Genomic DNA, 22326 nt, shown 5'->3' with positions numbered 1-22326 from the left:
CATACACACATATATACACATACACACACACACATACATACGGGGGCGTGACCCCAGAGTCCCTGCGCATGCTGGGACCATGACGTCGTAAGGGGGCGGGGTTACCGCCTATATAAATGGCTCCGCAGCTCGCACACAGCATTCGAGTCGGAGAGAGCGTCGTGTCAACATCGGGGAAGAAGAAAAGAAGAGAAGAAGCGGCAAGACAGCGGCGGCGAGACAGCGGCGACAAGACAGCGGCGACAAGACAGCGGCGACAAGACAGCGGCGACAAGACAGCGGCAGCAGACCGGGCCCCTCGCTGGCAATAGAGCTGGAAGAAGATAGCGGTGGGGCCCGGGAGAAGAGGCCGAACACCGGGAGAAGAGGCCGAACACCGGGAGAAGTCGGAAGGGGACCCCCCGAAGTCGGAAGAAGACCCCCGGAGCTGACTAATAAATTATTCTCAAAACCTGTGTAGTGTGTTTTTTTTTACATTGACACTTTTCCCTAGGTGAATGGGTAGGGGTACCATGTACCCCAAACTCATTCACACAGGGTGGGGGGCCGGGATCTGGGGGCCCCCTTATTAAGGGGGGCTCCCGGATTCCGATAAGCCCCCCGCCCGCAGACCCCGACAACCAACGGCCAGGGTTGTCGGGAAGAGGCCCTTGTCCTCATCAACATGGGGACAAGGTGCTTTGGGGTGGGGGGCCGCAGGGCGCCCCCCTCCCCCAAGGCACCCACCCCCCCATGTTGAGGGCATGCGGCCTGGTACGGCTCAGGAGGGGGGGGGGGGGCGCTCGCTCGTCCCCACCCCCTTTCCTGGCCGGCCGGGCTGCGTGCTCGGATAAGGGTCTGGTATGGATTTGGGGGGGACCCCCACGCCGATTTTTCGGCATAGGGGGTTCCCCTTACAATCCATGCCAGACCTAAGGGCCTGGTATGCCCCCGAGGGGGGAACCCACGCCATTTTTTTCATTTAAAATTTGGCGCGGTGTTCCCGCCTCAGGATTCATACCAGACAGCTGTCAGCACTGCCTGTCACTCATCGCGGAAGGAAAACAAAGTTTTCCTTTCGCGATGAGTGAGCCATCTCGGCGCTGGCCCCCGCGACGGGGCTCGTAGGTGTCAAATCTCGCCGAGAAGTGCGGCGAGATTGACACAATATCGCGGTCACCTACTGTACACACATATACACACACACACACACACACTTTTTTCAATTAATATATTATATACAAATAATGGCCACTGAAAAATGTGCGATGTTGCTGCATTTTTGTAACTGAACAAATATGCACCAAACAGAAGTGCAAAGGACCAGTGTGAAGACATGCATAGAATGTAAAGGGATGCATTTTTCTTTCAGTGCACCACTCATTCACCACAGATAAGACTGGCAGGCCCAAAAGACGAAGCAAAACTCCGGGTCGGAGACAAGATAAACACAAATGGACCAAGAAAGGAGAAAATGACAAAACCAGCGATTGCTGCAATATGCATCTTCAATTCAGAGATTTCCCCTGCAGTACTTCTTTAAGCCACTAGATGGCCTCAATGTAGTGGCCAGAATCATTCAACTCACTTCCAATATTGCCCCTTGAGCCAACTCAGCCTGCGACTGGACAGTGAAAAGAAAAGCAGCACAGTGATGCTCATCTGGGTGTGACTCTGCTTTCTCCTCCTATTAGCATGCTTCTTGTCTACGTATGAACTGATGGCCTCCTTGTACTGCTTCTGCCTCTCACATTGTAGCTCAGGTATACAGGGATTGCAAGAGATTGATACCAGGTCAATGGATTCAAAAATTACATTCAACGATATATTAATGATTACAGTGCTGCATTAGTCTAAATCTTTTGTATATGCCTAGAGTTCAATCTCTAAACTTATAGCCACTATTCACATTTTTTTTCTTGAAATGGAGAGGACTTGGTGCTATGGGTCAATGCACTTTGCACAGCCTTTTTGTACTACTTAACATTTCAGATATTATTTTAAAATTTACTTTCCTGACCAAAGATATGGTTGTTTGAAAAAAAAAAAAAAAAAAAGGAAGATTCCTATAAAGACTGGGACAGAAAATGTAACCATTTGATGAACCATTCACCTGCAGTGGGGACGGAAAGTATTCAGACCCCAGACAGAAAAACACAGAATTGTTGACATTTTTGCAGATTTATTAAAAAAGAAAAACTGAAATATCACATGATACTAAGTATTCAGACCCTTTGCTGTGACACTCATATTTAACTCAGGTGCTGTCCATTTCTTCTGATCATCCTTGAGATGGTTGTACACCTTCATTTGAGTCAGCTGTGTTTGATTATACTGATTGGACTTGATTAGGAAAGCCACACACCTGGCTATATAAGCTCACAGTGCATGTCAGAGCAAATGAGAATCATCAGGTCAAAAGAACTGCCTGAAGAGCTCAGAGACAGAATTGTGGCAAGGCACAGATCTGGCCAAGGTTACAAAAAAAAATCTGCTGCACTTAAGGTTCCTAAGAGCACTGTGGCCTCCATAATCCTTAAATGGAAGACGTTTGGGACGACCAGAACCCTTCCTAGAGCTGGCCGTCCGGCCAAACTGAGCCATCGGGGGAGAAGAGCCTTGGTGAGAGAGGTAAAGAAAAACCCAAAGATAAGACGGCTGAGCTCCAGAGATGCAGTCGGGAGATGGGAGAAAGTTGTAGAAAGTCAACCATCACTGCAGCCCTCCACCAGTTGGGGCTTTATGGCAGAGTGGCCCGGCGGAAGCCTCTCCTCAGTGCAAGACACATGAAAGGCCGCATGGAGAAATAAGATTTTCTGGTCTGATGATACCAAGATAGAACTTTTTGGCCTTAATTCTAAGCGGTATGTGTGGAGAAAACCGGGCACTGCTCATCACCTGTCCAATACAGTCCCAACAGTGAAGCATGGTGGTGGCAGCATCATGCTGTGGGCGTGTTTTTCAGCTGTAGGGACAGGACGACTGGTTGCAATCAAGGGAAAGATGAATGCAGTCAAGTACAGGGATATCCTGGATGAAAACCTTTTCCAGAGTTCTCAGGACCTCAGACTGGGCCGAAGGTTTACCTTCCAACAAGACAATGACCCTAAGCACACAGCTAAAATAATGGAGTGGCTTCACAACAACTCAGTGACTGTTCTTGAATGGCCCAGCCAGAGCCCTGACTTAAACCCAATTGAGCATCTCTGGAGAGACCTAAAAATGGCTGTCCACCAACGTTTTCCATCCAACCTGACAGAACCGAAGAGGATCTGTAAGGAGGAATGGCAGAGGATCCCCAAATCCAGGTGTGAAAAACTTGTTGCATCTTTCCCAAAAAGACTCATGGCTGTATTAGATCGAAAGGGTGCTTCTACTAAATACCGAGCAAAGGGTCTGAATACTTAGGATCATGTGATATTTCAGTTTTTCTTTTTTAATAAATCTGCAAAAATGTCTACAATTCTGTGTTTTTCTGTCAATATGGGGTGCTGTGTGTACATTAATGAGGAAAAAAAATGAACTTAAATGATTTTAACAAATGGCTGCAATATAACAGAGTGAAAAATTTAAGGGGGTCTGAACAGTTTCCGTCCCCACTGTATATCTGCTATATGCTAATATAGGTGCTCAAGTCTCCCGCATATCAACCATTAGGCCTCATGCACACTGGACGTTGAAATAACGTTATAAAAATGGCAGTAGCTTTGCAGTGAGTTTTTCAACATTTTTGCAATAGCGATTTTTAGCGGTTTTTTTTTTTTTTCCCTTAAATGGGTCAAAAACGTCAGAAAGAAGCTGGTGAGCCATGCTTTTGAGCGTTTGACGTTAGAGCATTTTTACAGCTGAAAAACTCCTTTCAGAACCCACTAGTTTTGGGTTATACCTTAAAGCCTAAAAACGCCCCAGCCAAAAACTGCTGATAACAACCTATGTGTGCATGGACACATAGGATAACATGATGGGGAGTTTATTGACTGTAGAAAAAAACGTCTGGGGCCAAAAACAGCTTCTGTGTACACGTCTAGTGTGCATGAGGCCTTAAATTGTTTGCCCCATTGTTTGGGTACACTATTAGACCACATTGGTAAATGTATGTCTTTCTGAAGATCATTGATGCATCCGCCCCTGAAGAGTTGGAATGAATTCACAAATTGCGTCAGCTTACATAGATGACCCATGCTTATATAGACAGCTTATTTTTATAGACGGCTTATCATGCCCTTTTTTTATTCAGCTCATTATACATTAGTCTGTTTTTGAAGTGATCTCAGGATATGGAGGACAGTCTTTTACACCATACAATGCAATGTGCCATGTTGTTATTGATATGCATATAATGGTTTGCAACATGTTTTTGAAATGCGTACAATCCTATGTATGTACTGCTATATAGGTCTTGCTACTCATGGTTCTAAGAGAATAATGATACTGTCTCAAAACCCCCTCTTTAGTTTACATACAGAAATAGATTCATGTCCCAATTCTAAAGCCTTGTACACACGATCAAATTTTCCGCAAAGCGCCAGACTTTTGTCCAAAAGGCGTGTGCCGTGAACTTGTCTTGCATACAAAAGGGTACACAATTGTCGGCCAACAAACATGAACATAGTGTCGTACCACGAGGAATTACAGCTTTTGAGCGCCACCCTTTGGGTACCTTCTGCTAATATGTTTGGTGAGCATGGATTCCGAGCATGCGTGTTTGTACTTTGGACTTGTGTGACGGACTTGTGTACAAAACGATAGGAAAATCTGAATATTTACTAGCCTGCCATCCAACATTTGTTGGCAGAAAGTTGGCCAACAATTGTCTGATGTAGCGTACTGATGGTCGGATTTTAGGCAAACAGTCTGCCATCACACAATTCCCGGATGAAAATCAGATCGCGTGTACGAGGCTTTAGGCTGCATTCACACTACAGCGGTTTGAATCGCGGGCAGATTCGCAGCGGATCTGCCCGTAATTTGACAGCGCAGAGGTGTGAATGACAAAACGCTGGACTCGCATTCGAGATGCCATTCATTTGAATGACACCTCAAATCACAGTGCGGGTCTGTCGCGATTGTCTCGCGATAAAACGTGCTGCAATCGCGGCAACCCGCATCACATGTAGTAGCTCCTGAACTTTCAGGGCAAAATTCGCCCCGTGATGCGAGTTGCAGCGCGTTTTATCGAGTGGCAGACCCGCACCGCGAGTTGAGAGGTCATTCAAATGAATGGCGTCTCGCGTTGTCATTCACACCTCAGCACTGTGAAATCGGGGGCAGATCCGCTGCAAATCTGCCCGCGATTCAAAAAAGCTGTAGTGTGAATGCAGCCTTACCAGTGAGTAGCACACTTAGAACATGAACTGCAAAAAACATATTGCAGGGCAATCTGTACAACTGACCCCCAAGGTCATACACAAAGGGCACCCAGCATTGTGCAAAAACCTTTTCAACTAATTTTAAATTATTTCCATAGAAATCGTACCCAACAACACCCCCCCCCCCCCAAGAAAAAAAGTGAAGTTTGCCTCCAGACAGCGTAGTCACTTGGTGTGGGTAGAATTGGGGGTCACTCGTTGTCTTTGAATGCAGCCATCATATCATTCTACTCTGGATACATCTTTCTTTTTAATTCCATTAAAGTGGAAATTGTCCTTAAAATGACTCTAGGAGTGTTAAGCAGCCACATAACATACTTTATGCATCTTGATGAAAGCATATAACCAGGTTTGACTTCTTTCCATACTCCGATTGTCCAGCATTAGGAAACTGGTAACCATTTACCAGTGACACCATGCAACTCATGGTGTCGCTCAGCCGCCCTTGTGTGACCTATGTCTAAGACAGCATTAGGGCACAGAGGAAGCATTTACCAGTCAGGCTTTGCAATCAGAGGACAAATTTACCATGGAGGACTGAGCGACACCACAGGGGTTGATTTACTAAAGGCAAATAGAATGTGCTCTTTTCAAGTGCAGTTGCACTCATTTTCCACAGAGCTTAGCAATTGTGGTAAAGCTCTGCTGATTTCCATTATCCATTTTTTTTTTTTTTTGGCTTGCACCAAAGTAAAGCTTCACTGCATTCACTAAGCTCTGGGAAAAATGGGTGCAACTACACTTGCAAAGTGCACAGTCTATTTGCCTTTAGTAAATCCACCCCCATGCAGCTCATTGGGGTGGATTTACTAAAGGCAACTAGAATGTGCACTCTGCAAGTGCAGTTCTTCCAGAACTTAGAAAACGAGGGGAAGCATGTGATTGGATATTCTTTGCAAAGTGACGCTTCACCGCATCTGCGAAGCTCTGAAGCAACTATACGGTCTATATGTCTTTAGTATATCCACCCCATGGAGTCACTGGTATATGGTGGGCAGTTTCCAATGCAGATATTGCTGAACAACGAGAGCACAGACAGAAGTCAAACACAGTATTATGCATTTATCAAGGTACTGGTTGTTATATGGCTGCTTAAAGTGTAACTCCACTTTTTTTTTCTCTCATCAAAACCCATTCCCCTCCGGACGATCTATGTGCATTACAAGGATTGTAAAGTGATGTTCCGGCCGAAATGATACTTTTTAAATAAAAATACCCCTATAATACACAAGCTTAATGTATTCTAGTAAAGTTAGTCTGTAAACTAAGGTCCGTTTTGTTAGTTTATAGCATTAGTTTGTTATTTGGCCATCTTAAGTGTGGGCATCTGAAGCCAGACTGTATCACATGCTCAGTGCAGCACAAGCAGTGTAATAGGTTTCAGGTCAGGTTTCCATAGCAACGGCAGTGTCAGAGGAAGTTGCCGCACCTTCCCAGAAGGCATTGCAAACAGGAAATGATGCGATGGGCCACGGCCAGGGAGGAGGGAGTGAAAAATGTATATAGCAGATATACAGTAGGTGCTGAGAAAAAAAAATAATATCCAATTCGTTTACAGTGCACAGTTTAGTGAGGGATGCTTAAGAGTTGTAAAAGTGGATGGAACTCCACTTTAACAAACTTTGTTGCAGATCCCTACCTTTTGTTATTTTAAAGAAATCCATGTGCGTTTGTCTGTGTCCATGTGGTAAAGTGAGTCTAATGGGAGTGGTTTCATATTTATCAACCATCTGCAGGGCTCTAATGAGGAAACTGCAGGGTCTGCATCCCTTTAGTTGTGATTTCCTATTGGGAGTATCTTACCAAAAAATGACATTTTTGTTGCGGGGGATGCCTGAAATATGACTTGTATCTTAGTGTAGGGTTCTGGAAAAATCTGTGAGCCAATCACGCAAGCAGAAAATTATGTTTCTGGGGGGCGTTCTATACACATTGCATACAGAACGCCTCCAGGTAGCCATACTGCATTGCACTTTACAGAAAATTACAGTGGCTGTAGATTGAAAAGGAAAGGTAATTTTGAATAACATTCAATTACAATATGACTTGTGTCACAATTGTATACGAAAATGTTTTCTTTATTTGCTCCCCCCACTATGAAAGTGGAGCTACCCTTTAAGGTCGAAGTAAGTAATTTTAGGTTGAACTTCCACTTTTAAACCACTTGCCGACTGCCTAACTGGGAATATACGTCATGGTTTTGACATTAAATTCTGAGGTTATGGCTGCAGCTACAGTGGATATAAAAAAAAAAAAAAAAAGACAAAAGATCAAATCATTTCAGACGTTTTTCCACCTTTAATGTGACCTATAAACTGTACAACTCAATTGAGCAAACTGAAATCTTTTAGGTGGCGGAAAGTAAAAATAAACTAAAATATGGTTGCACAAGTGCACACCCTTAACCACTTGCCCCCCCCCCTTCATCAAATGAAGGAGAAGCGGTGCAGCTCTCGTTTTGGGTGGACGTCATATGACATCACCACAGAATGTCCGCTCCGTGTTCCTAGGACTTGGCACAACCCCAATCTCTGTAAAGAGCAGATGACGTGGCTCTTTAACCATGTCATCTGTTGTGTCCAATCACAGCCGATCACATGTAAATGCGAAAGTGTCGGTAATCGTCTCTCATCGCCTCACACAGAGTGTGTGACGAGGAGAGCCGATCAGCGTCATCTTCTCGCAGGGGACTGGTCATCAGTGCTGCCTTTCAGTGCCTGCTCATCAATGCTGCCTATCCGTGCCACCCACCAGTAAAAGGAGAAAATTACTTATTTACAAAATTTACTGACAGAAACTAAAGAAAATGTTTTCTTCTGGTGAAGCCATTCCTTTATTGACTTGGATGTATGCTTTGGGTCGTTGTCGTGCAGAAAGATGAAGTTCTTCTTCACGTTCAACTTTCTAGCAGAAGCCTGAAGGTTTTGTGCCAATATTGGACTGGTATTTGAAACTGTTCATAATGCCCTCTACCTTGACTAAGGCCCCTTTTCCAGCTGAAGAAAAAACAGCCCCAAAGCATGATGCTGCCACCACCATGCTTCACAGTGTTCTTTTGGTGATGCGCAGTGTTGTTTTTGCACCAAATAGATCTTTGGAATTATGGCCAAAAAGTTCAACCTTGGTTTCAGACCATAACACATTTCCCCACATGCTTTTGGGAGACTTCAGATGTGTTTTTGCAAAATTTAGCCGGGGCTTGGATGTTTTTCTTCGTAAGAAAAGGCTGTCTTGCCACTCTACCCCATAGCCCAGACGTGAAGAATAGGGGAGATTGTTGTCACATGTACCACACAGCCAGTACTTGCCAGATATTCCTGCAGCTCCTTTAATGTTGCTGTAGACCTCTTGGCAGCCTCCCTGACCAGTTTTCTTCTTGTCTTTTCATCAATTTTGGAGAGACGTCCAGTTCTTGGTAATGTTACTGTTGTGCCATATTTTCTCCACTTGATGATGACTGTCTTCCATGGTATATCTAATGCCTTGGAAATTCTTTTGTACCCTTCTTCTGACTGATACCTTCTAACAATGAGATCCCTCTGATGCTTTGGAAGCTCTCTGGAGGACCATGGCTCTTGCTGTAGGATGCGACTAAGAAAATGTCAAGAAATACCTACTAGAACAGCTGAACTTTATTTGGGGTTAACCAAAGGCACTTTAAATGATGGCAGGTGTGTACCAATTCCTATTTAACATGAATACGATTGCTTAATTCTGAACACAGCTACATTCCAAGTCCTAGGAGGGAGCGCACACTTATCCAACCACATAAATTGTTTTTTTAATTTTTACCCCCCCACCGCTAAAAGATTTCAGTTTGTTTTTCAACCGAGTTGTAGTTTAAAGGTCAAATTAAAAAGGTGGAAAAAGTTCTGAAAAGATTTACCTTTGTCTCTTTTTTTTTTACATCACAGAAAAATGACATTTTAAACGGGGGTGTGTATACTTTTTAAAGCCATTGTAGAACCCATCAGTATCACTTTTTTCCCTTAGGCGGCTGGCTTTCAAAGTGATCTCAGTGGCAGATTCTCGGCGAGATCACTTGAATAGGTGGCAGGAGAGGTACCCCCCTTCCCCCCACTACCCGTTTGAGCCTGCCGGAGCCGTCCGTTAAGCCTGGAAACAATTGAATGTGGCCATTTGCTGGGAAGGAAATAGAGTGAGGGCAAGATGGCCCTCACCCGGCTCTATGCCTGTGGAGGACCAGAGCAACCTCTGACGTCAAGCTGGTTCTCGGGTTTAAAACAAAAGGATCATTTTTTTTTCTTCTTCAATTAAAAAAGACCCCAAAAAGCAAAAAAAAAAAAAAAAAAAAAAAAGAGAAAAAATGTTTGACTCTAGATCTCAATAAAGAGGATCGGTCATGCTTAGTTCTATTACAAAGGGATGTTTACATTCCTTGTAATAGGAATAAAAGTGATAAAAAATATAAATAAAAAAGGGACAGTGTAAAAATAAAATAAAAATTTTTACTTTAAAGTGCCTCATCCCTCTGCACTCATGTGCAGAAACGAACGGACGAATGCAAGCGGCGTTTAAACCACACATGTGAGGTATTGCCGCAAATGCTAGAGAGCAATAATTCTAGCACTAAAACTCCTCTATCTACAGGTAACCTGTAAAAAAAATATTTAAAGCATCGCCTATGGTACTGTAGTCTGTCACCATTCCATGAGAATGCTCAATTTTAAAGCATGACATGTTGGGTATCTATTTACTTGGCGTAACATCTTTCACGCTATACAAAAAAATGTGGGATAACTATTGTGTTTTGTTTTTTTAATTCATTAAACTGTATTTTTTCCAAAAAAAAAAAAAATTGCATTTGAAAGATCGCTGTGCAAATACAGTGCAACATAAAATATTAAAACAATCACCATTTTATTCTCTAGGGACTCTGCTACAAAATAAATATATAAATGTTAAGGGGTTCCAAAAAAATGTTGATTTTAACTTGTAAGCAACAAAATGTCAGAAAAATGCTGGGTATAGTATAATAGATAGATTAGAGATATAGATAGAGAGAATATATATATATATATATATATATATATATATATATATATATATATATATATATATATACACACACACACACACACACACACACACACACACACACACACTATTTTATAATTATATAATAGTATAATTTAAAGACAAAACCTTTTTTCAGTTTTGGATAGAGTAGAGATGGATTAGAACCCCTAGTAGGGAGATTCACCCTCTCCATTTGTCCTGTTTACCATCATCATTGAAAGTAAAAGAAAACCCCAAATTTTGGTATGTCCCCAGAAGAGTAATAAGTAATGGAGGGAAAATCTTCCAAAGTGGACGCTAGTTCTAGTGACCTGAGGGTCGCCAAGGAATTCCCTTCATTTGCAGGGATTTTCCCTCACGTCCTGTTTTGGCCAAGGGGCACGAGATGGAGGTAAATCTCCCCAAAGGAACACAAAAAATAAGCTGACAGGAGTAAGTCTATCCAAAATAAAAAGGAAGAAAGAAAAAAAAAAAAAAGAAGTTCTACTTTAAGGCCATGTGGACACTGTATTCTCTTTGATGCCTTTTCTCTTATAGGAGTTTAGTAGCAGAAAAAATGTGATAAAAAGCCACGTTTTGCATGTGCGTTCATTCTACCAACCAGAATTATTATTTTTCTGGCCAACAGAAATTATTGAGGTGTGAACGCGCATAAACGCTTTTGAGTGTTTTTAAAGCTTACAAGCTCCCTCTGCCCCAATTCCCGTAAATGCCTATAGCATACATGGACACATAAGCCAACATGGAATGGCCGTTAAGAGGCAGAGAAAAAAAAAAAAAGCTGAAAATGCCTATAAAAGCAGCATTTTTAAAGCTCAAGTGTGCATGAGTCCTAAATCTGAGCAAAACTATAAAATAAATAAAAAAACAAAGCACCAGTTAGTAGGTGATGATCCGAATGATCTGTATACAGGCCACTACATATAAAAAAAACAAAAAAACAAAAAAAACAAAACAAAAAAGGAAGAATTCACTGATAAATGTTACAGATCGAGCAAAAGCATCATCACAACAAACGAACACCCTTTCAATGGGTCAAACGCATGGAAACCAGCGCATCTTATTATTACCGCCTCGTGCCCCAGGACATTGCCAGAAGATACCAAAGGGGAAATTTCACACAGAGACATATCATCATTAATCATGCTGCGGTTATTAGCACCTTGCAGGCTTCTGTTAGCCCTCCATCAGGAACTGACAAATGGCACATAATTTATGGTTCTGCAGCTTTCAAAAATACAAGACAGACCTACACAGGCAGGGGTTAAAGGGGATGGATCATTTTCACAATATTTTCTTGATAAACATGTAAATAATATTTTCTGTGTATGAGAATGGTTTAAGTCATATTTCATTATACGATTTGTAATGGTCTATGTTTATGGGGCACCATATTTGCTCCCTTGCTTTGTATGCTGCACCATTATTGTTCCCCAACTTGGATTTCTCATCTAAAGAGTTGAAAAGAGATGGTGTAATTAAGCTGAGCAACTGAGAGCCCCCTCTAGTGGCTAATCTATAAACCTGCCTTGCTCCTTTCCCCCGCCTCTCCATGACGCCAGCATTTTAAATGTGGGCGCCCAGCTGTGACAGCTTTGCATGTGCGAGTTGCGCTGTGCTCGGTCAGTGGCCAGGCAATCTTCTGGGACCTGCGACGTCTCCCAGAAGATTGGAGGGGGGGTGGGGGTTGCCTAGACAGCCAGAAGACGGAAGGAGGAAGTGGGACAGGAAGTCCCTCTCAAAACCAGGTATTCCCCCCCAAAAAAATGACATGCCAATTGTGGCATGTCAGGGGGCGAGGAGTAATTAAACCGGAAGTTTCACTGTGAAAGTTATCAAAACTACATTTTGAATCACTGTGCCGTAATCCAAGTGCATGGCACTCGGCTGCAGGGTGGCCCCACAAACTTGAAAGGGTCGCACTGGGAGGCAGTATGTGTCACCGAACTTTTCTTTTTTTTTTTTTACGTGGACAAGAAACAAAGCATTGTTGCCACAGCATGTGTCCAGCCCTGGGCAGCTGAATGCCCTTCAAGTGGGCAAAAAAATGCACCTGCTTTTACCCTCCCTGGCCTCTCATGTGAATGAGCCCTTAAACCCTCTTTTGGTTTTTGATAGAGTGGGGAAAGAGTTAAAATTGTTATTTTTGTCTGCAAAGGAGAGAGATTGTACCTGTGATGCCGGTGTTCTATCAAAAAGTACATCCTGTGGGAAAATTCCTCTGAGGATCTACACATACACAGTACGCAATGCTCCAGCGGATATGTTGATCAGCTGGCGTGACGTCAAAATTGCACATGCGCAAATAGTCGGAGGCATTATTCAACAATCTGCAAAGGGAGAATGTAAATCGTGCGACAGTGAAATCCGTCTGTCACTAGATCGGTCAATTCTCCCACATGACAGGCAGAGAGGCAGGCAGAAACTGACGATTACATTCTCCCATTGCAGATCATCGGATAATGCCTTCAACGATCTGCGCATATGCAGAGTCGATGTCACGCCAGTTGTTCAACAAATCAGCTGGAATGGCGTTGCATCCTGCACATGTGCAGGTCAGAGGCATTATCAGAGGGGGGGATTCACTATTCAATAGAACACCGGGGCAATTAATGGGGTACAAAGAGAATTTAGTTATCACTGGCCCCGGTGGGCACAGGCATCAATGTTGTTAGCACTTCTGCCTAGCAGCACTAGGGTCATCAGTTCAAGTCCCAACCACGGCACTACCTGCATGTTCTTTCTGTGTGGGTTTCCTCTGGGTACTCAGTTTCCTCCCACACTCCAACTGCTGGTAAGGTAATTGGCTCCTGTCTAAATTGGCCCTAGTATATGTCTGTATGAACGTGGGTTAGGGACCTTAGATAGTAAGCTTCCTAAGGGCAGGGACTGATGTAACTGTATATGTAAAGGGCTGCGTGAATTGATGGTGCTATACAAGTACCTGTAATAGAAAATAAACCATTTCCTGTCCTAAGGAAAAAAAAAAAAAAAAACACCACACAGTCACCGTTTAGGTACAAGAGAATCGAAATGAGAAGAGCTGGCTTTACCCTTCTCTACTCAATCCAAAGTTGGGTCTTAAAAGTAAACAAAGCGATAAACACATGGAAGAAAATATACTATATTCCAAGGCTAGTCCTATATGAAAAGCACAAGGCCACGAGATCTGTGTTTTTATGCACGATATAGAACTCCTATATAGCCAATACTAGCAGGGAAAGGGGTATGTTATCCTACCACTAGGATGGACAATGAATGCAAGAGCCAGTTGGTGAAAATTAGGACCCAAGAGACACTTTAAACTTTTTTAAATGCCTTTTCTGATATGATAGTCACTCCACAAAAGTACATTAACTACCGGTACTTGGAAAGTTAAACATTCCATTATAGAAAATGTTCATAATATATCATTCAACATCAGTCATTCTATTCCACATCTGACTGATGACACCACATATAAATTCAATTGTACAGGCGTCACCACTACTCTCCAAAATTTAAAGAGCTTTTACATGTTCATTTTTTCTTGCGTAATATTAACATACAGAAAAAAAAACACTCAATCCAGTTACAAAAGGCTTTTTGTTTTTGAACGCAATGCGATGTTCCACAGACCGTTGCTGCAGCACAGAAGTTTTTTTTTATCTTAATGCACAGAATGCATTAGGGCTTAATATACAGGGGACATTTTAATGTACACGGGACGTTTTAATGTACACGGGACGTTTTAATGTACACGGGACGTTTTAATATACACAGGACGTTTTAATATACACGGGACATTTAAAGGACACGGGACGTTTTAAAACATCTCCTGAACGATTAAATTTGACAAATAATAACTGACGTTTGAAAATGTCTGTTTTGCTGAGTTTGCGTTTAGAAGCTTTTTTTCCTTCTTCAAAATAATCAAAAATGTATCTCCATTAAAAACACCTGTAAACGAAACGCGGCAAAACGCATTTACAAGGAGTTTCAAATGTCTCTGAACATTCGTCCTGAGCGCAGTTTTTTGCTTTCCAAAAAATGCCTCTAAACTCAACTGCCTAGAAACGCCCCTGTGTACATGAACCGATAAGATAACAGAGGAGAGTTCAAGGGCAGCTGAAAAAAAAAACACCCAACTGCTCATAAACTTCCGTTTACCAGCAGTAAGCCTGTACATGAAAGCCTTAAAAGGTTGTAAACCCTGGTAAAAAAATAAAAATAAAAAAATACCCTGCAAGACAAAGGCATAATGAGCTAGTATGCAAAGCATACTAGCTTATTATGAATTACTTACCCAAGAACGAAGCCCTGCAGCCATCCTTGTCTCCCCCTCCGGCCAGCGACATCTCTCCCAGGGGTTACTTCGGGTATCGCGGCTTCGGCGCTGTTATTGGCCGAAGCCGTGATGTGACTCCCGCGCATGCACGGGAGTGCCCGGTAACGGCACACAGACTGGAGCAACGGCACATACATGCCATTGCTTCAGAGTGCGCATGTGCCAATGTCATTGGTACATTCAGGGGACAGGAGATATCTCCTAAACCGTGCAGGTTTAGGAGATATCCTGGGTAGCTACAGGTAAGCCTTATTATAGGCTTTCCTGTAGCATAAAGTTGTTGTAATGAGTTTACAACCACTTTAAGGTAAAACAACTTGAGGCTTTAGAACCACTTTAAGCGTGCAAATGGCAGTTTACATCTCTTTTAACCACTTGCCGACCATGTCACACAGGTATACTCCGGCACAATGGCTCTTCTGGGAGAAATCCCGTACGGGTAAGTCCTACCTGTTTTCGGCCACCAGAGGGCGCCCGCTGCAGGGCAGGGGACCCGATGCACGGGGCCGGCAGGCGCGTGATTGCGTGCATGAGTGCCAGTGTATGAGCATGAGTGTAGACACACAAATCCCTGTGCTGTCAGAGGAGAGGAGCCATATTGTTTCTTCCTACAAACAATATGGCTCCTCTCCTAGTCACTCACATCCCCACACAGTTAGAACACACATTTAACCCCTTGATCGCCTCCTAGTGTTAACCACTTCCCTGCCAGTGACATTTACACAGTAATCAGTGCATCTTTACAGCACTGATCGCTGTATCAATGCCAATGGTCCCAAAAAAAAAAAAGTGTCAAGTCTCCCATCTGTCTGTCACAACACCGTTAAAAATCTCAGATAACCACCATTACTATTAAAAAAAAAAAAAAGACATAAATCTTTCCTATAGTTTGCAGACGCCAAACCAAATCAATATACGCTTATTGCGATTTTTTTTTTTTACCAAAAATATGTAGAAAAATATATATTGACCTAAAGAGATGAAGAAATTCGTTTTTTAAAAACACTTTTCTGTATTATTATAGCAAAAAGTAAAAAATTGTTTTTGTTTTCCAAAATTGTTGTTTTTTTTTTGTTTAGAGCACAAAAAAAAATAAAAACCACAGGAGGTGATACCACCAAAAGAAAGCTCTATTTGTGGGGAAAAAAAAAAAAAAGACGCAAATTTTGTTCGGGTACAGCGAACGACCGCGCAATTGTCATATAAAGCCAAATTGTAAAAAGCGCTCTGGTCAGGAATTGGGTAAAATCTTCCAAGGCTGAAGCAGTTAAAGGGATAGTCCCCTTTTTTATTTTTTTCCCCCCTTGAAAACACCCCACACACAGTCCACCATCCTGTTTCTGCTGTACTTGCTTTCATAGGTGATAAACTGTCAGTGCCCATGCAGGCGGTGCAGTGGTGTAGCCATTGGACAGCTCCCCACTTACAGAGGCAAGTACAGCGGAGGAGGGAGGTGGTGTTATGGCGTTTGTTCACCTTTTCATTTTTTTCTGAAAAGCTTTAAGCTTACCTGCAGTTTTTGCACATAGTTAAGATTTTTTTTTTTTTTTTTTTTAAATAAAAGAATTGTTCAACATACCAATTTTAGAGACTGCATGGCTTTCTAGGATATTTAGTATACAGTAGAAAAAAAAAATGTAAATTGAACTTTCTAAAAAATACAATTTCCTGTATTTACATGAAAGTATTTTACCAATAATATATGACAAGTATAAAGTGCATAGGTTGGTAGAGCAAAGGGGTACCAAACATGTCTGCATTCCATTAATAAAAGTCCCTGCCCCCTTGAAACCACCAGTTAAAACGGACCTTCAGCCCAGGTTCACACTGAGCTATGGGAATGAAGCCAAGCGAGTTCAGCTGAACTTGCACAATTTCACTCCTGCATGTCAGTCCCGATTTTGCCGGCGATTTTAGACATCTGTGAGGATTTCTGAACAGATGTCAATGGAAATCACACCTCGAAATCGCAAAAACAAGTACAGAAACTACTTTTTGAAATTCGTGCGGCGTCACACCTATTAGGACGGTGCCATTGTCGCCAATTTGACATACGATTTGACATGTCAAACCGCACCAATGTGAACCAGGGGCTGAGTCACATTTTTAAACTTTCTATTAAATCTTCTGCCCCTGTTTTTTTAACTTTGGATAGTAAAACTTTTTTTTTCTGCCAGTAAATACCTTATACAACCCACTTCCTGTTTCTTGTCTGGTGAAAGGCCTAGGCTTATGACATCATGCACAGCTCTCGCTCTTGTGAGAGTTTGTCATGAAGGGAGTCATAAGAGGGCCAAAGAGAGCTGTAGGACTGCAGAGCTGGAGGTGTGCCTCGGTTTAAATCCAGGAAGTGAAAAGGCAGCAGCTTCAGTTGCCCACAGTTAAAATGGTTGCAGCCAGACTCAGTGGAGGGAGATTTCTGCAGCATATTTGGCAGGTACAGAATCACAGTATATATAAAATAATATGTAAAGTGGTTTAAGGGAAGCTTCAGAATGGCAAAGAGGATTTTATTACAAATTATGTGAGCAGACTACAGTTCCTCTTTAAATTGCTGATGAGTACGACCCATCAAGTCTAAATTTAGGGTAGCAAATTACCAAATCTCCACCACTTCTATTCTCTACTCTGGTGCTAAAAGCCTCAAAATGAATAGCTCTCATATAGTAATCAGTTTTTTGGATCTGGTCTACCTTTTAGTTTACATGCTATGATGATTCAGAACTACTGTGATTTCTCCTTTACAGGTAATATGAGCAAAAAAAAAAAAAAAAAAAAAAGGCAAGATAGTTTTAAGATTAGAAGTGGGATACAATTGAATCTAGTTGTGTACATCAGAGGGAAGACATAATTGTTAAAATTATTCAGTCAACTAACATGCACCCTCAAATTTATGAATATTCATGATAATAACTGTGGAGTGCCTATAAGCCTTTCATAATAAAATCTCATTATATACATATACTAAATAAATACACATACATACACAAAGAGATCTGCCTGTTGACTAAAGCACTGGGACCCATTTTTGTTTTTTACACAACTGGCTAAACAGGCTGGATGATAGAAAAAAAAATATAATATAATTAAAGATTTTTTTGATCATTTATTTTTAATAAAATGCTTTTGGAGTAAAAATATATCTAAAGAAATTTTTCTATTTAAGATACATTAATATTTTAGTGTATTCAGCATGAATTGGAGCTTAGTTATGTAGTATGAGGCTGTATATTCTGCAATATTTATATTTTTGGTAAACACATTCTATTAATCCAAGCTCTGCAAGCTGAGATAACATGCACTGGCAATGTTATTGTTTTAATCAAATAAAAGAATTTGAGTAGTTCTCCAATATATGTGTGATTAACCTAAAATCATTTCCGATATGACTGTTTTACTAACCTGACAGCTTATTATTTTAAATAGAATTTTTAATATTTGCAAACAAAATGAAGGTTTCCTAACTACCAGCGAGAATGGGCCCTTACATTTAAAGGGCACCTGTCATTTCAGATCCATCATGGCAGCGCCCATTAGCGGGCATCCACTCACCTGCTGCCGCCACGTCCCTCACCTTGTTGTGTGGACTGTTGGTAAGTGTGGTACTGTTGGCAAGTCAACAGCGGGTCAGAGACACTCCGGGACAGAGATGACAGTTGCTCTTTAAAAATTATGATTTAAAATAGGAGTTGATTTAAATCAAGCCTTTTTACTAGCGATTTAAATCATGATTTAAATCAAATCCACCCTGTGGCTAAAGCATTGCAAATACAATTAACTTCTGTATCAAAATCTTGGCCTGGTTGCACACGTTGGAACATTTTAGTAAATGATAATGAGGAATAAGGATGGTCAGAAGTGCCCTAATAAATTATGCAGCATCAGATTGGGTGTAAGATTGCTCTGTCTATGACCACCCATCAGTACAATCACTAAATAGAACTAAAACACAAAGCCCAATTAAGCCAAGTCAACATGTCAAATCGGCAGCTACTGCCGACTTTGTGGTACCGCACAGATTCCCAAAAGTAGTTCCTGTACTACTTTTGGTGACTTTGGGGGCGATTTGAATAGGCATATGTGCAGGAACCCCAGAACCCAGATGTCTGTCAAATCGCCCCCAAAATCAAACTACATTGTCTGTTTGAAATTCTGCGAGTCCAGCTGAACTCACACGATTTCAAACCCACATCAGTGTGAACCTAGGCTAAAAGTAGTTAAAAAATGTAGGTTTATGAAAAAAAGAAAAAAAACATTACCTGTCAAGAACACCACAAAATTAATATGAAATTCTTCTACACCAGCTTAGAGGTTCCCAAGGACAAAATAAATCAGCCCAGTTGGCAATTCATCTCTAGTCTGTGTTGGGGAAGATGACTTATCAGGGGGGGGGGGGCATTGGCAATGCGGTCTTTGTCCAACCAATTGCAATTTCTGCCCTGAAGGCCTCATCCACCTTTAAGTACTTTGCGGACACGAGATTACCCAAACACAACCAAGTAGGACAACGTTCTCTCATGCTTACCATTATCTCTAGACCCTTTTTTACTATTAATAGGCACATGCATGGACTGTCCACTTGTTATCCTTAGATATCATTTGAAGCAGTTGGAAAAAGTTTGATTACAACACAACGTTCAACCAGTTTAAGGTAGGCCATTTAAGGACAAAACTTTTGCCACAAAGAAGAAAGTTCCAACACCATTGTATTTTCATTGTAAATGCTGGAGCCACTACAAATCAATCTCCATCTAAGGGCCAACTGGATGAAAAGGATCCTATAGGAGGTATTCAGCCATATTCAAAACATTCTGATACCAAACAAAAAAAGGTATTTAAAAAAAAAAAAAATTATATATTATATATTATAGATCATAATATCTATCTATATACCAAACAGTTGTGGTTACTCAATGATTAAAACTATACAGTTAACACTTATTACAAGTGATGTAGAGAAAGGGCATTAGAGGATAAGCAAATGTTTTAGCTTATTTCGGCCTCTCAAAAAAAAAAAAATAGCTAAATCCTACAAAAAAAGCTAAATCCTACAAAAAAAGCATGCCAAGTATTGTCTTCTAGCTGCTGAGGAATTAAAAGACATAACTTTTTCTGGCAAGAAAAACTAGCCATAAAGGGCTTGCAGGGCAAACCACAGGTTTGCTTCAATTCCCCATCTCCCAAGCAGTATAGTCACCTTACCTTTCACGCTCCTGCCGATCCATGCAGCTGTTGGGAAGAAAGAAAGAAAATAACTGGCACTTTTGAGTGTGGAGGAGCATACGACTTATAGTGAACACAGGTCTGCTTCTCCCACTCCCAGCGCTGAACAGGGCAGTGGGGGTGTAAAGAAAACGTAAGTATGTGCCTCTAGGGGGAAGGAGACAGTAACAAAAAAAAATCTGTAACGTTCCCTGTATTAGTCAACACAGGTTCACTTTAAACGCATGTAAAGACAGTCAGGGTGTGCATGCACAGGCTGACCATTTTACAAGCTTTTAACAAAACATGGGCATAGACATGCACACGGTATTAAACAGATTACTTTATCTAGGGAAAAAATGATGATTGAATTAGCAAACCTACCTGCGTTTACAAAAATCTGAAGGGGAGTAGCTGCAGAGATAAAATAAGTTAAAAGGATAACTTCACCTTTGGAACATGTAACATGTTCCAGCTCCTGTCTCCTCTCCTCCGACTCCCCCCCATCCCTGTGACAGCGGGTGGGGGAATCTTCTCCCTGCACTCAATGTCAGAATTTAAAAACAGCAGACATGCAGGGCTCCACCCACACACCCGCATTATTCATTCACAGAGGTCTATGACTGAACTACAAGTACCGCCGGCCTCCACGACCGATGGCTTATAATTCTCAAAGAACTGCGAGGGCGCTGGTGAGCATCTGAGAGTATGCAGGATCCAGGCATTGCATCCATGAGCTGCTGATCGAGGGTGCAATGCCTTACAGGCTAGAGTAAAAATATAATAAATACACATTTTTTTTACCTGGAATTTTTTTTTTTTTTTTTTAAATATATAAAAAAGGTGAACCTGGCCTTTAAGCTGCATTCAAAGGGGTATAGCTATCACTTTGCCCAGAGCAGCATTGTGATTTCAAATATCAATGATGCCAACAAAAAGGGACATGCTTCGAAGCTGCCCTTTACACAGTTCACCATGCATATCCATACAAGGTAATGGTAGAATAGAAGAGAACAGAAATAGTGCAATTTAGGCCAAACATTTTTCTAGGCATTGGTGATCACACAACAAGAAATCATAGGACACCCTGAATTAGGACGACGGACTAAAAGCAGCCTTTATAGAACAGGAGAGTTGACTATTTTTTGTAGTATTTATGCCTCTTTCAATATTCAGTATTCCTTTCAGACTCAAAAATTAATAAAATGGACTAACTAGGAGCAAAAACTAAAAAATGTTTTACTGTATGCAGGTTAACTGTAATGGAAATGGTACAAAGGAACTTGCTCTTAGAAGTGTGAAATGAGCAAATAAAACCTTGCCTAATGTTCCTGCTTTGTTTATATACATATTAGACCTTCTGTTTCAGTGAACAGACAATACAATCAACCAATCAGCTTACTGTGGTTAGATCTGTTGAGAGATTCATTCCAATTTGCTCCATATAGCTATATCTCTCTGGTTTATCTTCTATTAAATTGAAGAGTAAAATAGATAAATACAGATGAATAGGTAAAAAAAAAAAAAAAGTGTTTTCTAATAACATTTAAATTCAATATGGCTTGTGTAGCAATATATATGTACAGTGCCTTGCAAGTATTCACCCCCCTTGGCATTTTTGTGTTTTGTTGCCTCACAACCTGGAATAAATATAAGCTTGTTTGAGGATTTGCATCATTTAATTTACAGAACATGCCCACAACTTTGAAGATGTTTTTTTTCTATTTTAGGACAATAACAGAAAAAGTCAATGTGCATAACTATAACAATATTTGGTTTATAGAGCCACCTTTTGCGGCTATCACAGCTCCAAGTGGCTTAGGATAAGTCTCTATGAGCTTGCCACATCTTACCACTGGGATTTTTGCCCATTCCTCCATGCAAAACTACTCCAGCTCCTTCAAGTTGGATGGTTTGCGCTTGTGAACAGCAATCTTTAAGTCTGACCACAGATTTTCTATTGGATTGGGGTCTGGGCTTTGACTAGGACATTCCAACACATTTACATATTTCTCCCTAAATCACTCGTGTTTCTTTAGCAGTGTGTTTGGGGTCATTGCCCTGCTGGAAGGTAAACCTCCATCCTAGCCTCAAATCACACACAGAGTGGTACAGGTTTTGCTCAAGTATATCCCTGTATGTAGCACCATCCACCTTTCCCTCAACTCTGACCAGTTTCCCAGTTCTGACTGCTGAAAAACATCCCCACAGCATGATGCTGCCACCACCATGTTTCACTGTGGGAATGGTGTTCTTTGGGTGATGTGATGTGTTGGGTTTGCGCCAGACATTTTTTGTTTTCTTTGATGGCCAAAAAGTTCTTTTGTCTCATCAAATTTTAGTCTCATTAGACCAGAGCACCATCTTCCATACATTTTGGGAGTCTCCCACGTGTCTTTTCGCAAACAA

The 22326-nt window shown here is 41.4% G+C and overlaps 1 protein-coding gene across 14 annotated transcripts in view; it reads right to left on the bottom strand.

Annotated features, from left to right (window-relative positions):
- LOC141103556 (pre-B-cell leukemia transcription factor 1) overlaps positions 1-22326 on the bottom strand; it is a 214613-nt gene that overhangs the window by 181110 nt on the left and 11177 nt on the right. For 9 of the 14 annotated variants that reach the window (XM_073593264.1, XM_073593271.1, XM_073593274.1 and 6 more), the window contains exon 2: positions 19918-19944. The exons of the other annotated variants lie outside the window; for them this stretch is intronic. In XM_073593264.1, coding sequence (XP_073449365.1) covers positions 19918-19944 — 27 coding nt within the window. The remainder of the gene's footprint in view (positions 1-19917; positions 19945-22326) is intronic. 14 annotated transcript variants of the gene reach the window in all.

Source organism: Aquarana catesbeiana, linkage group LG07 (assembly GCF_042186555.1).
Source record: "Aquarana catesbeiana isolate 2022-GZ linkage group LG07, ASM4218655v1, whole genome shotgun sequence".
NCBI lineage: Eukaryota > Metazoa > Chordata > Amphibia > Anura > Ranidae > Aquarana > Aquarana catesbeiana.
This window is presented reverse-complemented; position numbering and strand designations above follow the sequence as displayed.